The sequence below is a fragment of the Idiotropiscis lumnitzeri genome, chromosome 5 (assembly GCF_059441095.1).
Source record: "Idiotropiscis lumnitzeri isolate Australia: NSW breed Sydney's pygmy pipehorse chromosome 5, RoL_Ilum_1.0, whole genome shotgun sequence".
NCBI classification, from domain to species: Eukaryota; Metazoa; Chordata; class Actinopteri; order Syngnathiformes; family Syngnathidae; genus Idiotropiscis; species Idiotropiscis lumnitzeri.
Genome location: NC_142395.1, coordinates 30684599 through 30706041, shown reverse-complemented (window position 1 = coordinate 30706041; position 21443 = coordinate 30684599). Strand labels below are relative to the sequence as shown.

Below are 21443 nucleotides of genomic sequence, written 5' to 3'. Positions count from 1 at the left end.
TACTCTCAATCCTGTTGACCTCGGCCTCCTGACATCTTATCTGTTCTTATTAACTGCTAATTTATATTACGTATTATGGAAAGCGCTTTGTTACCGCTCTGTTTTGAAATGCGCTATAAAAATTAAATTGTAAAAAAAAAAAAGGAGGGAAAAGTGTGGATTTAATTACAGATACACTTGCGAGGCCATTTTCAAGAGGGACCTTCAAGAGAAAACTCACTCAATACTGTGTGTAAATGTATGTGGACGTATTGTAATTTTCGATGTTCAATAACTTAATTGGAAAAAAAGATCTCATTAATAAATTAATTATTTTTTAATTAATATTTAAAAAATATAAGTGACGTCATTAGACGGCGCATTATTGAAACATTTTAAAGACTTAAAAATAAAAATTAAAAATAAGGCGCTACATATCGGAGTCACGCGCCGAGGTTGCGCCTCGCCGCTTCGTGATCAATGACAGACAATTCCTTTGAAAGCCGCTGGGGGGCAAAGACGAGCACGTGTTCATTTGGTCCGGCACGTAGAGACGGAGGAGGATGAAGAAGAAGAAGACGCGGAAGCGGAAAGACGTGTGGCTTTCGGCCATCGTTGTCGGAAAGTTCGGCGGCTGTTGTGCTTTCGGCCATGGCGACAGTGGACGTGGAGGACGAGAGCAATTTGGCGTCCGTCTTCCAGGACTGCTTCCCGGACAGCTGGAGGGACAGAGCGGACCTGGCGGCCTACTTGGCGGAGCTCAACTCGTTCGGCGTGGAGCAGCTGGGCCGCGAGCAGGAGCGGCTGGCGGACGAGCGAGCCAACATCCTGGCGCAGACCAGACACTTGGCCTTCGCCAACTATCACACTTTCATCCGTACTGCCGACTGCACCGAGCGCATCTACCGAGACTTCGGCCACGTCGAGGCCGCCGTGTCGCGGTTGCTTGACAAGCTGCCCGCCCTCGGACAGAGATGCCGGTCCGCGTCCAACACGCACGCACGCACGCACGCACGCACTCTCCGGATCACGTTCCATCGTGTGGCTATAGCAACGAATGCGCTCAGACAGTCACTGACGAGAGACACAACGTGCGATCAGTCCGACAGAAAAAAAATCTCCAGTCATTGGCGCGTTTTAAATCACGGAATGATTTCTTTCCGCTTGTGGCAGGTCACATTGGTGGCCGGTTAATTTGCTGCCTCAGAACACTTGACTCGTGTCACGTGAAAAAAACAAGCCTTTTATTGAGTCAGTTTGTGTTTTGCTGGCAAATGACCGACCTGCGTCATTGTCGTGTTTCGGCGTTTTACGCGCCGACCAAAAGGTCAGGAAAAACTTCATTCAGCTTAGCTGTCGTGTCCCAGCAGAGGGTGTTCATCCGTTGTTTTGTTTCTTAAAGAAGGTTGAAATGGTCCAAATATGCTGCTTGAGTAGCCAAAGAGAGACCATGAGTAGAAATCTGCAAGTGCATTGTGGGAACAAATGTACTTGTTGTCTTTAACATGATCCCAATTTGGGCGGCACGGTGGACGACTGGTTAGCACGATGGCCTCACAGTGCAGATGTTGTGCGCTCGATTCCAGCTCCGGCCTTCCTGTGTGGAGTTTGCATGTTCTCCCCTTGTCTGCGTGGTTTTCCTCCCACATTCCAAAAACATGCGTGGCAGGCAATAAATTGTCCCCAGGTGTGATTGTGAGTGTGGACGGTTGTTCGTCTGTGTGTGCCCCGTGATTGGCTGGCAACCCGTTCAGGGTGTCCCCCGCCTACTGCCCGAAGACAGCTGGGATAGGCTCCAGCATCCCCTGCGAACCTCGTGAGGAGAAGCGGTACACAGAATGGATGGATGGATCCCAATTTGTTGCGATAACTTTGTCAATGGGTTCCAATGAATTTGCAAGTAAACTAAACAAAATGATGTGGCCAACAGTAATGGTTTAATGAAAGAAATGCGCAATATAAATAAAATTGTATTGTATTGTAAAGTGTTAGTCCACATTGACAAGCGCACGATAATCATTTCACTCGAATTTGGAGACGCGTGCTGCCAGATTTCCAATTGACACAATCACAGAAAATCAGAAGCTGTCACGTGATTTTTCCAAATTGTTGCTGCGTTGACTTCGCCATCCAAGCGTGTGCATCATTTGTCTCATTTTTGCAGAGTTGAATGAATGGATGTCTGTGAGCGCAACGTTTTGCCAAATCTGTCTGTTTTTTTTCCTTTTTCGTTTGAGGAAGAAAAAAAAAAACATTGACCCGCCTTCTCGCATTTCCAAGCCCTCGTTAAAAATCGCCACAAGAATTCAAATTTAGCGTTCGGAAAATGCCCAAATTGACTTTGTTGTGTGGTTGGTAAATGAACAATTATGTTGGCGTTTTTTTTTTTCTTTCAAAGTAAAGTAAGTAATCTCTCATTTTGTGAGAAACCCCAACCAAAGATAATAAGTTTGTTTTCAATGACACAATGCAGACAATCTTTACTGTCGAGAGGCTGAAATTTGGAGGACATGGATCATTTGGGACAAGTGAGCTCTCAAAATGGTGTAATTTCCGGCGTACGGTTGTGTGCAAGCCGAGGTGATTGTGCGTCAACGCTGACGGTGCTTCCTTGTGTGCTTGCGTTCAGGAGCTTTGCAAAGGAGGCGGAGCAGATGTCTGCCAGCCGCCGCATGAACACGCTGACGCTGAACCGCCACACAGAGATCTTGGAGATCCTGGAAATCCCTCAACTGATGGACACGTGCGTGCGCAACGCTTACTATGACCAAGCACTGGAGCTGGCCGCCTACGTCCGCAGGCTGGACAAGAAACACGCCACGGTTCCTGTCATTCAGGTGATGCACGCACTTCGCCTCAAGCCAACTTTCACATTTGCTTTGCGAGCTGCCATTCTTAGAAGAGATGTCTCACATGACCCGCCAACCCTCACCCGGATGCTGGAGTGGTTTTTTTCAACATTGACAAACACAACAGCTCACCATTTGAATGAATACAAAAGCCAACACATGGAAAGGTTCACGCACGATGCTTTTTCTAACCTAACAGTGCATGTTTCTATGAATAAACAAAATATATATTTGAATAATATTTCACGATTAGAACAAACTACACTGAACCAAATTGGCGCAGAGTGGACCCTTGCGCCGACAATACTTGCTCACGCCAAAATAGCAAACTTGCCAACTTGGGTTGTGAAAAATAGACACACGTACACACATGTGTACATACATACATGTATGTATATATGTGTGTGCGTATAATATATAAATATAGTGCTGTCAAGTGATTAATTTTTTTGAACTAATTAATCACAAATAATTTCCATGATTAATTGTGATTAATCACATTTTTCAACTACAGTAATACCCCGGTTATCGCGGTTAATGGGGACCGAGACCACCCGCGAAAACTGAAAATCCGCAAAGTAGCGGCTCACCTTCAAAAAAATAAAAAAAAAAATAAAATACTTATATATACTTTGCACCTATATATATATATATATATATATGGGTAGAGAGAGTGAAATTCATGTTATAACAAAAAAAAAACAAATTATTATTAAAACTTTTTTTTTTATTCCCCAGCCATTATTTTCGTATTATTCAATTACTTCTTTTTGTATTTATTTAATTACTTCGACTTTTACCTGCTGGTACGCCGTCCGGTGTGCCCTGTGAATGTTATGATCCTCCAGCAGAGCTGGAGGATTGAGCAGGACTCTCCAAACGCAGACACGGGAAAAAAGGTGGTGATACAAAGATATTTATTATTATCACAATATAGTCAGCGTAATCAGCGCGTCTCGCAGCAGCTGACGGCATGGCGCGAGACGATCGCTGGAGGAACGCCCACACAGCTGAAAAAACAAAAACACACGCGGCATGACTGGCACGGATCATGACAGTGAAATGAAAGGTGGCATTCTTCATTTATTTATTTATTCATTCATAACTGACAGCCTCACGCTCCGCTCGTGCCCGGGCGGAAGAGGCGCTCCTATTCGGCTTAACTGTGACACACGCCCGCCCTCCTCCTCGGGAGCTCCCATTCGGTTAAACTTAGGGGCCGTTTGGAACCGCCCGTGCCCGGGGAAGGTGCTCCTCTTCGGCTTAACTGCCACGCACGCCGGCCGGAGCTCTGATACGGTCCGAACCGCGCGAAACGTCGCCACCAATCGTGTCCGGGGGAACGTGCTCTTCTTCGTCCACTCTCCTCTTCGGCGCACGCCGGCCGTCTAACCGCTTCAGCGCCCCCTCGTGCCGCTCGGCGAAACTACAATGCCCCCGAATATTTTTTAGACCCGCGAAGCACTGAAGCCGCGAAAGGTGAACCACGAAGTAGCGGGGTATTACTGTACTATTTTTTGCGAAGCTTATAACATATATTTACTTGAATAATATCTTAGAATTGAAGCAAAATCACCCAATATGAAGTATATTTAATTCCAAGACTGTTCTAATAGCTTTCTTGGATTCTTGAATACGATCTAAATGGAGACAGTGGTAACTTAAACACGGTGTTTTGTTCTGAGACGTGCTAAAGACAGCTAATATGGCACAATATTTGCAAAGTATGAGTTAAAATATTTAACTGAGTTAAATGCTTTAATTTTGACAGCCCAACCCAAGGAAATAGAAAATGCACTTTCTAAATGATGACTTGATTTACCAAGGGGGGGAAACAATCCAAAGCTCAAATCTGGCTTGATGTGCAAAAGTAAATGCCCGCTCAGCAAAAGAACACCTTAGCTGAAATCTGGAGAGAGAAAAAATTGCAATAATTGCTGATGAGTCTTTGACGCAGCTGTGGAGGCATCTTGCACGATCGTTACAACACTGCCATATTGGAGGCTTTTCGAGCATCAACTGCACCGCACAGCATCTCAATTGGATTTCAATTTGGTTCTTTTTGAGCCCTTCTGGGGTGGACTTGGTGGCTGTTTGTGATTGTTGTCAGAGAGTATAAAGTTGACTTTTTAAAACCACGTTGACTGTCTAACTGGTCAGCGGCCAAGTCGCTATGTCGCCGTTCAACGCGTCGACCATTAACGTCTGGTGTGTGCGTGTGCGCTCAGGGCCTGGTGTGCGAAGTGGGTGAGAGCGCTCAGCTCATGCTGCTCCAGCTCCTGCAGCAGCTGCGCACCGAGGGGCAGCTGTCATCTTGTCTGCGCGCAGTGGGCTACTTGCGGCGCATGGACGCCTTCGATGAGGCTGAGCTGCGTGTTAAGTTTCTGCAGGCACGCGGCGCCTGGCTGTGCGCGGCACTCGACGCCATACCCGATGCCGACCCGTACGCCCACTTCAGCAAGAGTGCGGAGGCGTGCCGCTTGCATCTCTTTGACATCGTCACGCAGTACCGTGCCATCTTCTCGGAGCAGCGCGGCGTGGGTGCCGCGTCACTTCAGCCTGACGTCCTCCACGGCTGGGTGCTCGCCAAGGTATTGTCCGTGGACGTTTTGCCAACATCTGCCCTGAGGAACAACATCCGCTGAGGAAAAAGTATTTTTTTCCCCACAACTACTCGCGGCACCATTTAGACCACTCGTAGATGATGGAATAAATGCCGAAATGTCTTGATGGAAAGCGAGGCCGTGGACCATCGGAGCGTTTATTCCATCTTGTTGCTATCCAGCCTCTTGTACAAGTGCACGCTATCGGTCCTCACTCGTAAGACCATTCAATGCACAAATGGAATCACGGTGGCTTGCAAGTAGGCCTGCACGATATGCCGTTTGAACAACGCGATTGCGATGTGCGCAGGCGCAATAGTCACATTGTAGGACGTGCGATCTTTCTTTTTTTTTAAGAACTCTGAAACTTTTGGTTTGTTTCATAAAAGTAGCACGCTACACTATGCTCTACATGGTAGAGACAACACAGACCGTCTTGCTCACGCCCCCTGCTATTTAGTCAACGCTTCCACTCTCACGGAAGAGATCAGCCAGATTGCAGAAAGACGCGTTGCTTCAAAGATTGAAGGAACTTAGAATCTTCGTACACAAAGGCACGTGATTGGTTCCTGGTTGCAAGATTGTCCAACGAGAGGACGAGTGGATTTATTCCGTGAGCGCGTCGTGGCGGCCTCAGCCAGCAAGCGCAAGGATGACCAAACGGTAGCAAAGGAAATGTTAGGTTTTCGTTCCACAACTTCCATTAACTCGAATCCCGTTTAGCAGTTTAGCCAAAGCTCCTTCTTGATGTTCTCGTGCAGAGCCAAAGTTAAACCGGCATTACTTTGGCGGCGGCGCTTCTTCTTGGTTTGACAAGTAGAGAGAAAACGACGACCACAAAGAAAAAGCAGCGGCTACGAGAGGAGAAATCTTTATTTATTTCTTAAGCGCATTTCACATCTGGAGCTGTTGCAAATCGCTTTCCATGTGGTGTCCTCAATTGAATGAAATAATGGCAGTAAATTTTGATTTGCGAGGCTTTAAAAGTCCACCAGAGTTGTACCTTTGGTTAAAATGCACCGTGGGATTCCAGTTAAGTTAAGCCAATTTTTGGGTCCAAATTAAATTCTGAGATTCCGCTGCCGGCAGCATTTGACTTATTTATTTTTTCCCCTAAGTTCAATTTGTGGTGCAGCAAGTACATTGTGGAACGGCGTAATAAAGGTGTCAATCCCCCGTATGAGCCTATGGAACTAGAAGTGGCTGACAGCTCGTTGTGGGACTGCGAGTTTGCCCAACTCGCGAGGACAAAGCGCTAAGGTCCGAGCAACTAGTTGACCCGTATGACGAGTTTTGTTTGCTGTCTGCGCAGGTGTGCGAGTTGGTGGAAGGACTGGAGCGTGACCTGCAGCGTGGCGCGGGGGCCCGACTGGACTCGGTGGCGGCGCAGTGCATGTACCTCGGCCTGTCCTTCAGCCGAGTGGGCGTGGACTTTCGTGGCCGGCTGGCCGCCACCTTGGCGCGGGGGGCGGCCGAGGCGTTTGGAAATGCGGCACGCGAGGCCGCGGCGTGCTTGGACCAGGACATGAGCGCGTACGCCCCGGTGGCCGCACCTTGCGCGCCTTTGTCGACGGATCCGCCCGGGACGATGGCGCCGCCCACCGCTCTCCTGGACTTTCCGCCGCTGGGTCGCTTCCTCAACCGCATTCTGATTGCCTTCAACGACCTGCGCCTGTGCTGCCCCTTGGCGCTCGCCCGGGTCGTCACCGCCGACTTGCACCGCGCCCTCTGCCACGTAAGACAAACGCACTCACGCAAATGGCACTATCGCGGCAAGTGAGCTGACGCGTCGTTGGAGCGGGAGTGTCAAGATTTCGCATCAGTTGGCCTATCATGAAAGTTTAGACTTGGTTGTGGCTGAAAGGCCTTGACGTTAGTCAATGTTTTTTTTATATCCCACATGCGCTAATGCTATGCGCTTACTAACTCAACTTTAACCGTAAGTTTCAGTTGTGTCGGCCTGTAGTATTTAAGGGCTTCAAATGATTTAGAAGCTTTCAATTTATCTTTGCTTTTCAATTAGGTAGGTGTAAAAAAAATGTGGTCGATGGGCAATCGAGTAAAATCGTGGGGGCGTCGGAATCGATAAATGTGATCCCGTCAGTCAGGGTCAACTTGCCAAAGTAACATTTACGGTCGTGGACAGTGAATTGAATTCCATGCTCATGCAAATGGCCGCTTTGGTGTGCATTCCTCCGCAAACAACAAAGCTGCTGAAGTATGCCAAACGGCGCGCTCATTCTTTTGGCAGAAATACAAATTACTTCCAGCGAGCCAAAACCGATCAAGCGGCCCCCCGGGGAATAACGAGCGGCTTTCTTGTTGGCTTCGCTGGCAACTCGTCGCGCATGTGTGCAGTGGCTCACGTGGCTCATGTCTTCCTGTTAGGTGACCGGTCAGCTGTTGGCGTTCCACCGCGCCGAGGATTCTGCGTTCAGCGACGGCGAACGCCGGGTGTTTGTGCGCATGTGCCGCGTCTACGCCCGTGACCTGCTGCCCTTCCTTGACCGATGCCTGCAGATTATCTTTCCCGCCCAGCAGATGGCACTCGTCCTCGGTCAGAAACATTCATTATCGGCGGGGGATATATATTTTTTTTTTTTTCATGAGAGTTCTCAACCTTGAGTCGTCACCGATACTAAGTATCGATACTACTGCTTTAAACACGCGAGATTTCCTCAAAGATGAGGACAGATAATTTTCAAGAAAGATTTATACGTCCCAATATTGTACTCTCCTTGAACTGAATGGCACTTTTCTCTTTTTTATTCCATTTGTTGATGAAATGCATATTATGTAGAATGCACAATACAATCAAACTTTATTTCCGTTGCACATTTGACACGAGCTGGAGCTGCAACAAAGCGCCTTCCGTATGGTGCCCTAGAATTGAGCAGGAAATTAGGACAACTTTGCCAAACTACACGACTGAGGCAAAAGTCTGGGGAATTTTGTTGCTGGAGGAGGCGACACGTGTCTGGCACATCCCTAATCATTGGGCCAACTGATGTTACTTGTGCACCAAAGTCATTTACGAGGATAGTCAAACTTCACGCGAGTTGGCCAATGAATGAAAGAAATAATCCAGTGGCCGGAAGAGGTGCCGCTCCAAATATGTGGCTGGAGTGAAATGCAAATCATGCTTTTTAATTCAAGCACGATTCTTGTAACGTTTGTGACGCGCGACCATTCAAGCAGAGTCTCGGCAACGCTAGTTTGTCACCAATTGTGGCGTCTCATATATTCACTTTGGAAATATTGCGAGTTTCGATCTCATCTTTTCAGATCATCTTGATTGCGTCCTTTTTGTTCATTAAGCTACGGGCCAATATGCACCGTCATCCAAAATGCTGCAAGTTTCATGCAAATGTTTTCCGAGGATGATTATCGCATGGCCACGCTTGCGCACAGAGGAGCCCATTAGATTGTGCCGTTAATTTTTTTTTTTTTATTGGCCCGATAGCGCAACGCAATATTTACGAAGCACTTTTAGAAAGCCACCAATGTATGCGTACTTGTTTGCACATGGAGGACAAAGGCGTTCCAATCAAAAGCGGTAAAACCCAAATCAAGTGTCATAACGAATCAAAAGTGGAGTTTTAAAGATGCCAAGCGAAGTGGGATGGCTTTTTTCCCCGATACTTCTTGTCTCCCGATACGATTTCCTTCTCCTTCGACCAAACACGACACGGATCGTGCATTGTACATGTATCCGACATATATGCTGGTTAATGTATCGCGACTTACTCGGAAGTAATGCGACCAATGTAGCATGTAACATACATGCATGTCGACCCTTCACAGATGCAACATTTTTTATTCATGTAGATGACCTCCAAAATGGGAGCAGTGCGGGAATGGGACTCATGCTGAACGGAAGCAGGACAGGATGAAGTTGTTTTCATCCGGGCAGGATTTTTTATGTATTTTTTTTTTAACTATGGGACAGGCCGAGATTTTTTTTTGTGCGAGTGGGATTGGACAGGAGTGAAAATCCACCCACGTGTCACCCTCTAATGTAGGCCTGAATTTAGATTTACTGTTTGCGGACGTGTGTTTGTGTTGTGCAGGTGTTCCGGCGTCGCACATGCTCAGTGGTGAGCGTTTGGGTCGCGTGGATGTGGAACAGCTGCTGGAGCCGCTCAGATTCTTGCTGCCTGAGGGTGATGAGGCTTCGTCCGGCGCCAAGGAAAGCGCAGCAACGTCCATGTTGACGCCCCCCCGAGACGCAGACGCAGAGCTCGCGGTGCGAACGACCTCGGTGGAGTTCGTAGAAGACGGCCAAGACGGGGAGAAGCTGTTGTCATGGCAACCAGAAGCCTGAGCACCCCTGAAGAGGCTTCCCAGGCTTCCTGTTTACCAGTCAACAACTCAATTGCCGGAAAATGCCATTGGTCCATTCCAAGGTGGGTGCGGCTGACAAACAGGTGGGAGGCGTGTTTCATTTGTTTGTCTTTTTGAACAGCAAATCCAATAAAATACAAGATGGGAAAAAAAGGGTGTGGCCTGTTTCAGTCAGCGTCATCATCAAGCCTAAATCCAACTACGTGAAAAGAATAAGTCGCTCAATGAAAAGGGTTGTGAACCTATTGTCTTAGCCTTGTTTTTGTTCTCGCCAAAACAGTTAAAAAAAATACTCCATTAGAACTGCCAGTTGGTAACCCCAACTCTTTTTTTTTGGATGCCAAAGTCAGATTTCAGTCGGAAATGACTGTCCGTACTGGAATACAAATGCTCACCAGTTGTTGAACCGCACCGCCAACGCATTTGCTGTGAACTCAGCAGAAGCGCCTCCTTTTCCTCCCACGCTCCCTTTATTTATTGTTTTTTTCTTTTCTTTCTTGTGCGCATCTCCAGCTCAATCAAGCTGTCCGTCTGTCTGTCTGTGATATCGCCCGTGGTTGCGCATCGGTACCGCCACTCGATCGCAACGCGCGACTGACTGTAAGGAACAAGTTGTGCTAAACGAAGAAGAAGAAGACGACGCCGCCGGTTGTTTGCTCTTCTCCGCGCATTCACGGGCCTCGCCGTGAACTCAACGTTGTCTCGCTTTCCTTGCGCCATCGCTCTAGCATGGCGTACCAGTTGTATAGGAACACCACGCTGGGAAACAGCCTGCAGGAGAGCCTGGACGAGCTCATTCAGGTGAGCAACGTGCTTTAGCGTTAGCTTTGCTAGCCTGTATCCCTCGCGCGCACGCGTACAAACGACATTTTGGCCGTTGCCGAGCTAAGCGAGCGAAAGAGGCACGCGCCTTCCATGTATTCTCTGTTCTCACGTCACGACAGCGCGTCCGCCATCTTGGACGTGGCACCTCAACGCGAAAAGGGGATGAATGCGATGACGCATTTCGCGTCGACTGCTTTCCTCGGGCTCGTGTTCAACGGCTTCGTCCTCATCCCGTATTGCTTTGTTCCGTGACCAGCGGGCTCAGCCTTTTAGGGGGGATCTTTAAGGCCTTCTTAAGTTCGGGTCAACCCGAAACTAAACTACTTCCGGCGACGGACGTTTGCAAGCGGAGCGTCAGAGGAATAATGTATGGGGCTGATTTTGTTGCTTTTGGGAAGGGATGAAATGTGTCCTTGTATAGCTGCTGTGTTTGCAGAAAGTCCTGACTGCTTGTTGTGTTTTTTTGTTTTCATGGCTACTTGTGTTGGGTGAATGGGGGACGTGCACTTAACGTCACTTCCGCTTGTATCGAGGCGCTGAGCTTTGCAGTTCTTCGCTCCCACGACCACGACAAAACGTTCATTGCACCTTTTGCAGTCCAATTGAACCTTTATAATGACCCAACAAACAATGCCATATTAGTCATTATTAATAATTTTTGAACATATGCAATCATTTGTAAGAATGCTAGCAATGGTCTTTTTTCTTTTCAACAGTCAACCAGTACTAAGCCACAACCATGAGCGCAAAACCAAAATAAGAACCAAACGGTTTCTTCTGTCAGTCATTCCGCTCCGACTGTACATGCGACAACGAACATCTTTTTTCATTCATCCATTATAACATCTGTTCTGCTTCTCCTCACGAGGGTCGCGGGGAGTGCTGGAGCCGATCCCGGCCATCTTTAGGCCGGAGGCGGGCCCAACACCCTGAACTGGTTGCCAGCCAATTGCAGGGCACAAAAAGGCGAACGACTATCTTTTTCATTTATTTATTTTTTGCCCCGAGGCATCAAGGCAGGTCTCATACGGCTTGTTTGTCACTGGCAAAGTTTTAATGACGAACTGATGCCCATAGATGGCGACAGCACAACAATGATTGGAATCTGTGTTTAAAAAAAAAAAAGTAAATGGAGCAGGCATGCAAGCTACATTTGAATGACGTTTTTATGCTTCTTGGTGAAACTGACGTGCAAAGCGTGTGTGTCTCTCACTTTGTGTGTGCATGCGCGAGCACGTGTCCAACCATCAGACGCAGCAGATCACACCCCAGTTGGCCCTCCAGGTTCTTCTTCAGTTCGACAAAGCCATCAACACGGCACTCGCCAACCGTGTACGCAACCGTGTCAACTTCAAGGTGAGTCTGCATTCCAGGAGCCTTTTTTTTCCTTTTACTCTAGCTTGCGCATTGTCATGGTGGACTTCTGCCTGCTGCCTTGTTGTCACAAAGAAGAAGATGCAGCAGCAGCTGCCTCATCAACGGCAATGTAGTGCCGGCATGTGTGGCAACCAAAGTGCGGCTTAAATTTGTTCAAATAAACGAGCAGTCGACTCGATGCAACTATCGCAATAAGAAAACTTTGTGCAAACTCCTTAAACATCTGCCAACGGACACGCGCTAAAAGAGTTTGTGGTGTGTGCCACTTCTCGGCCTGACAATCCAGCAAGGAAACAAACGTATGAAAATAACGAGGCTGCGAAAACGCTCAGTCAAGCGTGATGCTGGCACACTGCGAATTCATAAATTTTTTTTATATATTCTGCTCCACTTACTTTGTATGACTTGAATGAAGGTCTGTATCGCCGATCCTGCTTTGGGGCGGCGTCTTTGGCGACTTTGTGTTTGCGGTGCACTGCTGGATGGAAACGTTGCACCTCGTCACACTGCACACAACAGTGAAAAAGTTTTTTTTATTTTATTTTATTTTATTTATTTATTTTTTTGCTCTTGAGTGTTGTCTTTTGTTTCCTTTTTAGCCCGGGTCAACGTCGTTCTTTCTGATTTGATCTGAAATCTAAGGAATTGTTTTTCTTTTAAATACCGTATTTCCACAAGCATAGACGTTTGCGTTTGTGTTCTCAGGGCTCACTGAACACGTATCGCTTTTGCGATAACGTGTGGACATTCGTGCTGAATGACGTGGAGTTCCGAGAAGTCACCGACCTCGTCAAGGTGGACAAGGTCAAGATTGTGGCGTGCGACGGAAAGAGTAAGTGCTCACACGCACGCCTTCCCAGGCCATACGCTCGCTTGAATCCACTTTTGGAAATATTTCGGATGCTGCACCGCGCCACTCAACTTGGAAATATGCTGAGTCACCAACGAAGAAGAACAAGTGCTGTGATCAAAAAGTGTGGCTTGACTTTGCCATCACGAATGAGCGCTCGCTCGACGCGTTCGCCCGACTCGGTTCGCCTTCCTCGCGAGTCGAGGAAGGGAGGAGCAGCTCCCTCTCCGCCGCCGCGCCTTGTCCAAGTCACAAAGCGTTCTTTAGCTCAGCACTTGAAGTGCAAAATAAACATACTGGTTGAAAATTTTCCGTTCAAGTTCATGACGTGAAAAATCTGAGAAGTTCATACGATATGTCTAAAAAGTGACGGGATCTTTCGAACCAGAATGGAATGAAAGAAGCGCAATCTGAACCCGAATCGTGCAAATTCCTGCGATGCCCAAACTGTCAGCGAGGCGCCGCCCGTGCTGCCGATCGGGTTATTGAGGTCATGATTTGTTTATTGCCGATCACTTTCCTTAGCGCCAACTGCCGATTTGAAAAGTAGTTTCCTTTTGGAGTGAAGTCTGCACGCCATTTGCAAGCTCGTTGGGCGTGTCCAAAACATTTTTCGGGAATGCTGCTCCCTTGCCAAAGTGTCCAAAAATTCCCAACATTTCAGTTGCACCGCAGACGTTGATATTCATGCAGAGTAAAAAGGAATTGTTCACAAAGCGTTTGCAGAAGGCAAATCCCCTTGCGTAATTGCGCCCGATAAGCGCTTAGACAGACGGTCTAAGGCGGTTCCAGTTCAGCGAGCTTGCATGTGAAAGGAAACGATTCGTATTCACGACTATTTGGATATATTGCGCATTTGACTTTTTATTTCTTTTTTTTTTTCTGTTTCAGATTCCGGCTCCAATGCGGCAGAGTGACCACGCCCTCCGCCATGACCCTAAAGTGTTCATAGGCATGTCATTGATGTGTGTGCAGCATTTTATTTCAGTCTTCGTTTCTATGTTGGTGAAAGTTGAATAAAAAAAATTCAAAAATCTAAGCGGATGTGCTCGCACTTCAGAAAGCCTCCTGGACCAAGTTAACCGATCACTGATGCCTATTTGATTGTGTGATCAATACAACTTGATTTCACAACAGCTACAGCTGTAATTTTCCGTATGGTGTCATAATAGTGAACAGGAAATGAAATGGGGACGGCCATCGACCCAGGTTATTTGAGCCAACCAAAACAAATGAAATAATTACAACTAAAATAGAAACAAGATGTTACGTTTACAAAACAAACTATAGTTGCGGTGAAAATGTGCTTTGTTTTCATCTTTGGCAATGAAATTAGCCTTTGGGCTTGATTTGAAGTGCATTTATTTCGATATTAACCGAAGAAGAGAAGCTCGAACGTTGTCCTCCGCAGAAACGAGCCCGCCGATGACGTCCCTCCGACGAGACGACTTTCGCTCCGATGGCTCACGTGCACTTGACATACAATGTGCTTTCCTTTTTTTAAATGGAAATTGAGGCGATTCTCGATGGGGTTCGGGTCCAGTGAGTTTGCACGCCTATCGAGCGCGGTTCGGCCGTGTTCGTTGAACGACCGGCCGACGACTTTGTACATTTGGCAGTGCGAAGCGAGCGGGTGTCCAGCGGTGCTGAAATTAGCGTCAAGTGCTCTACAATTTGTTGGACTTGATGAAGCCCAGACGACCGACACCAGCAGCTGACATACAAAAGTTGCTTGCTTGGAGTTTTCCAATTTTCTTGGAGAAGAAGGGAAGCTTTGAGCTCATTTACTAACAAGGACGTTGACGATGGCGACTGTCAGGGGCTATAGGAAACTTGCCGGACTCAAGTGAGCCGTTGATTATTTGAGAGGCCATATCACCAGTGTTTGGAAAAAGTCCGATGGCATTGAACTGCTCGCAACACGATACTCTAGCGACCGTGGAGATGGTTGACAAGTTCCGACACCGCCCTGCATTGACGAGACTCTGGTTCTGGTGTCTGTGTCGTCTTGGTTCTCCTCTCGAGCCACGCAGTGGATTTTGGCCGGTGGCCGTCAGCTGGGCCAAAGACTGCTTTTTGGAGTCCTCGCTTTTGGCGCCCACTACTGGTAGCCTGGAGCGGAAGGACGCTCATTTTGACTGGACGCCTTCAGGTCTCGAAAGTGCTGCGACACATTAGGGGACTGTAATTGCCCTTTTTGCCACAATCGCACCATAAACGCACCGCCCCCTCCACTCTTTTTCTCTTTCTCTCTCTCGTAACCGATCAAACACCGAGCAACTCGCTCCGTCATTTTTAACGGATCACCAGCTCTCTCTCGCGCTTTTTCACTGGCTGTGTCCAAATTCACAAGCTGCGTCCTTCAAAGGCCGCACTATCGCGCGTATGACGTCACTTCCAATACGGCCTTACCGCATGTGGTTTGCAAATTCTAGAAAGACAATTTACAGGCCGCGTCATTTGAAGGCTCCTTGTCGTGTAGCTTCCATGGAGCGCATAAACGCTGGTGAATTTGGACCCCACATGCGGTCATCTGGGTCATGCTAAAGTCACGTCATGTAGCCGAAAATGCGACCTTCGAAAGGTGCAGCGTGTGAATTTGGACACGGCCAGCATGTGTTTGTCCGTGTGCGTGCACGTCTCCCCCATTCGCTCGCTCGTCCAGTTTGTTCAGTGAGCCAATCAGCAAGTCCAGCTGCTTCCATGCAAATAAACTGAAGTTGACGCTGGATTGTCACCAATTCGCATTTAACCTCTCCCGCTTCAAATGCAGCCCAAAATAGTGACCGGTGCTACCTCTTCGAGGCCGGCCGGGTCTGGTCGGTGACGGTCTTGTGCGATGTCTCAAGGCGTAGAACGATATTATCTTGTCGTCTGCGAAGGCCATAAGACCGACTTGTGCGACTCCGCCATTTTGGGACTGCAAACTCGATCTGTCCGATTTGAGGTGAATTGTGCGAAGAAAAACAATATGAAGTGTCTTATTGTTTAATAGGGTAGCTAATGACAAGCTAGAGTGCCTGTGACATATTTTTAGCATATTCGGTTTGGTTCAAAGTTGCTACAGTCGGCTACAATGGCGTTTTTTTTCTTCTTTTTTTTACAGCTGCATAAACCATGATGCATCTTGACGGCAGTTTATTCACAACCTTAGCATTTTCTGGAGGCATAACTGCGTTAGCATTGTTATTTCTGCTTCTTATTTTTCTGTGGAAATTCTGCAGCATCTTCCTACACAAAGCGAGCAGGTGGACTTGGGACCAGGTCTCCTCCAGCGGACAGTGACTGGAGAGGTCTGTGATCGCAAGGACAGCGATGATGATGTTGAATCCACTCCAAAACCGGTGGCAAATAAGTCGTTTGGAACGTTTATCCATGTCACTTTGTGTCTACATTGATGGTGTGTTCCGTTCCAAAGTGATTTCTCCGCCGTACGTCTCGGTCCAGACTCCTTCGGAGAGTGCCACTTGAGGTCATCTGCGCCTCAACAAGAACAACTGCTTGCCGAAGTGACACGTTTACTCTCCACGCAGAAACGGAGTGAGAGTAAAGGTAAGTCAACATTTTTATTATTATTTTCTTTTTGGGGGAGCAAATTTAATCTGTCTTGACTTACAAATAGCCTCTTGGTACCCATTTTGTTCGTAAGTTGAGGTCTCTCTGTATGATTTTGTTCCTCTTGTTGCAAAAGGAAAGTCTCAACATAGGTAGGTTCGATTTGAAAAGGAAGAGCCGTCGATATTCGCCACGCACGAGTGAACAATGAAACCGGTTTGCACAAAACCTGTTTGTGGCTGAAGTCACCGAAAAAGAAGAAACGCATTCCGAGCTTCCTCAGTTTTATTATTTTTTTTTTTTATTGCTCATTTCAAAAGGTTCTTCTCATCCAAAAAGCTCGCAACACGCAGCGCGGTGGTTAGATAAAGATAAAGAATAAGATGCCCTTTATTCGTCCCACAATGGGGAAATTTGCAGTGTTACGGCAGCAAAGATTTAGATCACACAGAGGCGGCGGCGTCATGTAGCACATTAGCAGCAGACGGTCATGAAAAGCATGCGAATATACACCGTATCAACGTATATACAAACTTCGATCCCACAACTTATAGAAGTAGAAGGAAACCCTCCGAATGTCTGTCCGTGGTACAGAGGGGAAATAAATAAATAAATGCTGCAATGGTGAACAAAATACAGCATCGGTCAATATAACACGTTGGACGCTGGTTCAGGACTCGTACGAGGCCAAACGTCCTTCTCATGATTATTTTGAACGTGAGTCAACGCATTTACAAACATTTCTCCATTTAAGTGGCTACTGTTCAAATAATAATTCATGACTGCAGTTTCAATATGTTTTGGCTAAAAGTTTGGTTTTGGGTCAGGCTGCTCGATGACGAAAAACATTCAGCGCAATTATTTCAGTAATAATTGAAATCATGATTATTCAAATGATTATTTTTCAGGTGGAACAAAACAAAAAAATGTCAAAGTGGAACCGATATTCAGACAAACCAAATTTATTCTATCTTAAAATTTAAAAACGGCTGCAAATGAATAAATTCGAGTCTGGTTTCCGCATATGAATAAACATAGTGCATTGGCGTCGACTTGTTACACATTTACAAAAAGATTAGACTTTGTAAATTTTAACAATGATTTATATATAAGAAAATAAACGGTATGTAATAATCGTATTTTATGATCATGCCAATTTTGAGCGTAATAGTAATTGAATATTGAGGCATTACGCAGGATTTGTTTAGTTTAGTTTTTCTTTTCTTCCAGAAGCGAGACCGTCGTCATTATTTGTACGTCCGAGGCTGTTCAAAATGAGTTTGCATGTGGAATTTGCAAACATTCAATTACAATGCTTTTGATGACACAAAACGTTGCGTCAACGAGGCGCTTTGATGGCGCGCTTCGTCTTGGTCCAAACCCGCCAACTGGCCCTCAAGTTGCGTCGCGCAAGTTCTCAGTCTCTCCTGGTCACGGACATCTCAAGGCTCATTAGTTTGCCTGCGATTGACTGGCAACCAGTTGAGCGCGTGTCCCACCCGCTGCCCAAAGACGGCTGGCAGAGGCCCCGGCACAAGCGCGCACCCCTCGTGAGGAGAGGCGGCTCGGATAACGGACGGACGTTGCCGTCCGTCTGTTTTTTGGACCCGGCTGAACGCCGTCACGATCCAAATGAGATTCGGACAGTTCAATTGGTGTAATGGGACGTGAGTCACGTGACATATGTCAACGTATTGGCGGCGTGAAACTTGTTAGTAAAAAGCCACATTTAAATCCGCAAGGGGGGAAAAAGTCGCGGAAAGTTTGCTACTCAAATGAAAGTCCAAAGTGGTCATTGCATCCTTTTGTGTGGCTACGCTTGAACTTTCCTGATCTTCAGCGTGACCTTTGAGATCATGCCCTAGAACGTGACCGCTGCATCATCGGCAGCAACATGCAACCAACCTGGAAATGAAATGAGAGCGACCAAATCTCCTCGTAAGCAGAAGAGCGTGTGGAATTGAGCACTAATCGGTTGGAATCGGAGCCGCTTGTTGAAGAGAATCTCCTTTGATGCGCCGATGGCTGAAAGCAGCCAAAGGAAGTCAGTCAACGTCTGTCGCGCACACGCAACGTGGGCGGAAAAAAAAAGCCCAAAATGTGATGATGCTGCAATTGTGTCGTGCGGTTTGCAGTAAACCAGGTCATCACTTCCTGTGACGAGTGCTCATCGTCTTGGTCTCACTCGAACACGGATGAAGGACCGCTTCGGGTCACTTGTAGCACACGTCTTCTCGAGAGCGCTCGCTCGCACGTCGGCTCGGTCCTCCTCGACTTTCTCCCGGGCTTCCTCGGACGCCGCGTTTGGATTGCGATGCCAAACGCGGCGTTTGTCGAAACCTCCGGATGGAACGTCCTACGTGAAGTGCACGTCGGGAGCGGAGCACCTGGCCCGGCGCTTCGTCAACAGGAAGTGAGCAGCTTTTTGGTCTGCGGGGGCTGCGGAAGTCGGCGCCTTTTCATCCCAAAGCGATCAAATGCAAACGCTGACCTCGAATCTTTCATGTGTGTGAAAGTGGGTCGAGCGGTTTGGCGAGGAACATCAAAGATGACAACAGCGCCGGCAAATCAGGATAAAGGTTCCGAGGAATGGCGCCATCTGGTCATTCGCACGCCTCAACCTCCGGCAGAACCTGAGGAGCCTCCCAAGTGACAACCGAAGATTCCGCAATGTTTTCCACGCTAATTGTGACGGTAAGACACTTGTTGAGGACGGACTCTCCTGATTGGCCCAAAAGTGACCCGACGATGACAATCCGGCGAGTGGTCGTGAGAAGGTCACACAGCAGCGCCATTGCGTTTGTGCCAAAAGTCTTGCTTGGCTTTCCCACATTGGACGGCTTTTTAGTGACAACACGTCTCTTCAATTGGCTTTGCGCGTCTTTTCGCATCTTTGCTTTTGTGTCGTGATGACGAGGCTGAGAAAGCATTTGATTTGGAAGCGCATTTCGACACACTGTCAGTCAATAAGATGACAGCGGCGGAGCGGCTCGGGACGGGCGGACCTGAGCCGAGTCGCCCCATGTCGCTCGGCCGGAATGTTCCGGCCGCTCCGGTGTCCGCGCTCGTTCGGGCCATCTCCTCAGACATTTTTGGTTCGTGTGGATTTTGAGATTTCCTTTTCTGCCGTTTTGATCTCATGATGGCTTTGGTGAAGCAGGCGTTGATTTGTTTTGCCGTTTCCATGTACGCAGTTGCGCTTGTTATGTGTTGTCGTCGGCTTACGTCCTTTTAATGTGGCTTCGTCCCTTTTTTTTTGTCTAGTCTGGGCTAAGTCCAAATGAACTATGCTAAACGTTAGCATGGCATAAATGGCTTTTTTTGCAGAGCTGGGCACTTGACCCTTTTTTTTTTTTGCCGGCCAGTCCTCCGGCTTTATTCGTAAAAAAAAAAAAATATTAATGAGCCTGCCGGTATGCCGAATATGAACGAAGTGGCGATGATGACAATGAAGACGATGATGGTTGCCGTGATGTGTTCAGGCGGCGGCGGCGACAATGATGGCGGCGTTGATGTCGGACGCCGTGGTCACGGTGGAACCCAAAGGCTCAGCGGTGCTCGGGAAAACTCAAACAGTGTCCCTCCAGTTCAACCCCGACATCTTGCTTCCTTCCGAAACGTTCCGACCGCTGCAGAACCGCTCCATCTCGCCCTGGACGTATAAGTAGGAAAAGACACACGCACACGCTCCGATCTCGGCGGTAGCCATTTGTGACGCGTCTGCCCTGTGCCGGTCAGCCTGCCGCAGGACGCGTCGGTGTTCCCTCCGGTGTCCGAGGCCCGCTGCGTGCTGCGCGGCTGCCTGGACTCGAACGGCGTGGAGGACCTGAGGCTCAAGTCGCGGCCCATCCTGCATCAGGTTCTGTTGCTGCGCCGCCTCAAGTCGTCCGGCGCCCCGCAGCACAATCACAGCTACCGCTTGGAGCCCCGCCTCGTCGCCGTCGGCTGCACGTGCGTCAGAGATCAGCGGCAGCAACTCTGACCATGTTTGCTCCTGTTTTATTTATTTTTATTTTTTTTTGATACGGCCCCTTTAAGTTACAGCATCTTTCTCATTTCTAACAGTTTTCAGAGTTTTGTGTCAGAGCAGGTTATGATGTACTTTTTACATCATTTGTGTGATTAAATTAAACTCAAGCAGATCCTAAAATTTCCTGGTCTGGTCTTCTATTCTATTCTATTAATTTGATGAAAAGTGGATTTGTTGCGTCAGTAAATTTTGATTGATTAATATTTTTTTGTCGTTCGAAAACAGGTCAAGTATAGAAAAGAAAGAAAAATATGTTCTTTTTATTCCAACATTTTATTAACCGTCCATCTCCACAAATGCAAATACAGTGACCGGAAAACACGTTTTAAACACTTTTGTAAAAAAATGATAAGTAGGCAATAAAAACAATGACTATTTGGTACAACATGTAAAGTTTTGGAATGTATGTGTAGCACCTGAAATAGTATACTTTCTTTGAAATAATATTGCAATCAATGTGTTGACCTCTCTCATTTAGTTGATGTTAGGATGTGATATTGTGCCGTACAGCAGAGGGCAGTGTTGAATATTCTGTTTGAAAGGACTGTTGGCGAAGTGAACAAAAAGCAGAATCTCGGGAAGAAGATTTTTTTTAAATACTAATTTCTCTATACAAACAAGGCACATACTGATTACAAAACTGCTTAATTGAACAGCAATTGTTAGCAATGAAAGAAAATATATAATAGAAATAAAACAAAAAAATAAATAAAGATAAAGATAAAGATGTCCTTTATTAGTCCCACAATGGGGAAATTTGAGGTTTTACAGCAGCAAAGATTTAGATCACACAGAGTCGGCGGCGTAATGTAGCCGTTAATGTCTAACATTAGCAGCAGACATTCATAAAAAGCATGCAAATATACACAGTATAAACGTATCAATGTGAGGATCTGAATCAAGAAAGAAGAAGAAGAAAAAAATGTGTGTATCATCTCTGTTAAGAGCAATAAAAGTTCGAGCTCGTTCCACACCCAACTGTCCCGTCATGTAACATATGTAACGCATGTGTATATAGCCCCTGACATGTA

General features: G+C 47.1%; 3 protein-coding genes across 6 annotated transcripts; all 3 read left to right on the top strand.

The window, feature by feature from the left end:
* Positions 1-542: 542 nt before the first annotated feature.
* Positions 543-9903, top strand: cog8 (component of oligomeric golgi complex 8). Its single transcript, XM_088297254.1, has 6 exons — positions 543-959; positions 2609-2816; positions 5057-5419; positions 6744-7166; positions 7820-7988; positions 9502-9903. Exons 1-6 carry the CDS (start codon positions 631-633, stop codon positions 9753-9755), a joined length of 1746 nt encoding a protein of 581 aa, XP_088153380.1. The 5' UTR covers positions 543-630; the 3' UTR covers positions 9756-9903.
* Positions 9904-10047: 144 nt separating this feature from the next.
* On the top strand, positions 10048-13812 carry gtf2a2 (general transcription factor IIA, 2). The gene is made up of 4 exons (XM_088297255.1): positions 10048-10576; positions 11852-11956; positions 12683-12809; positions 13719-13812. The coding sequence occupies exons 1-4, from the start codon at positions 10505-10507 to the stop codon at positions 13742-13744; spliced, it is 330 nt and encodes a 109-aa protein (XP_088153381.1). The 5' UTR covers positions 10048-10504; the 3' UTR covers positions 13745-13812.
* A 1884-nt stretch (positions 13813-15696) lies between these two features.
* On the top strand, positions 15697-20532 carry il17a/f1 (interleukin 17a/f1). Of its 4 annotated transcripts, none has more exons than XM_088297253.1 (5): positions 15697-15774; positions 16052-16120; positions 16275-16379; positions 19865-20046; positions 20121-20532. In XM_088297253.1, the coding sequence occupies exons 4-5, from the start codon at positions 19880-19882 to the stop codon at positions 20362-20364; spliced, it is 411 nt and encodes a 136-aa protein (XP_088153379.1). In that variant the 5' UTR covers positions 15697-15774; positions 16052-16120; positions 16275-16379; positions 19865-19879; the 3' UTR covers positions 20365-20532. The 4 variants fall into 4 exon arrangements, with proteins under 4 accessions (XP_088153379.1, XP_088153378.1, XP_088153377.1 ...); XM_088297252.1 differs by having other exon boundaries at positions 16246-16379; XM_088297251.1 differs by having other exon boundaries at positions 16052-16171; positions 16246-16379.
* The last annotated feature ends 911 nt before the right edge of the window (positions 20533-21443 follow it).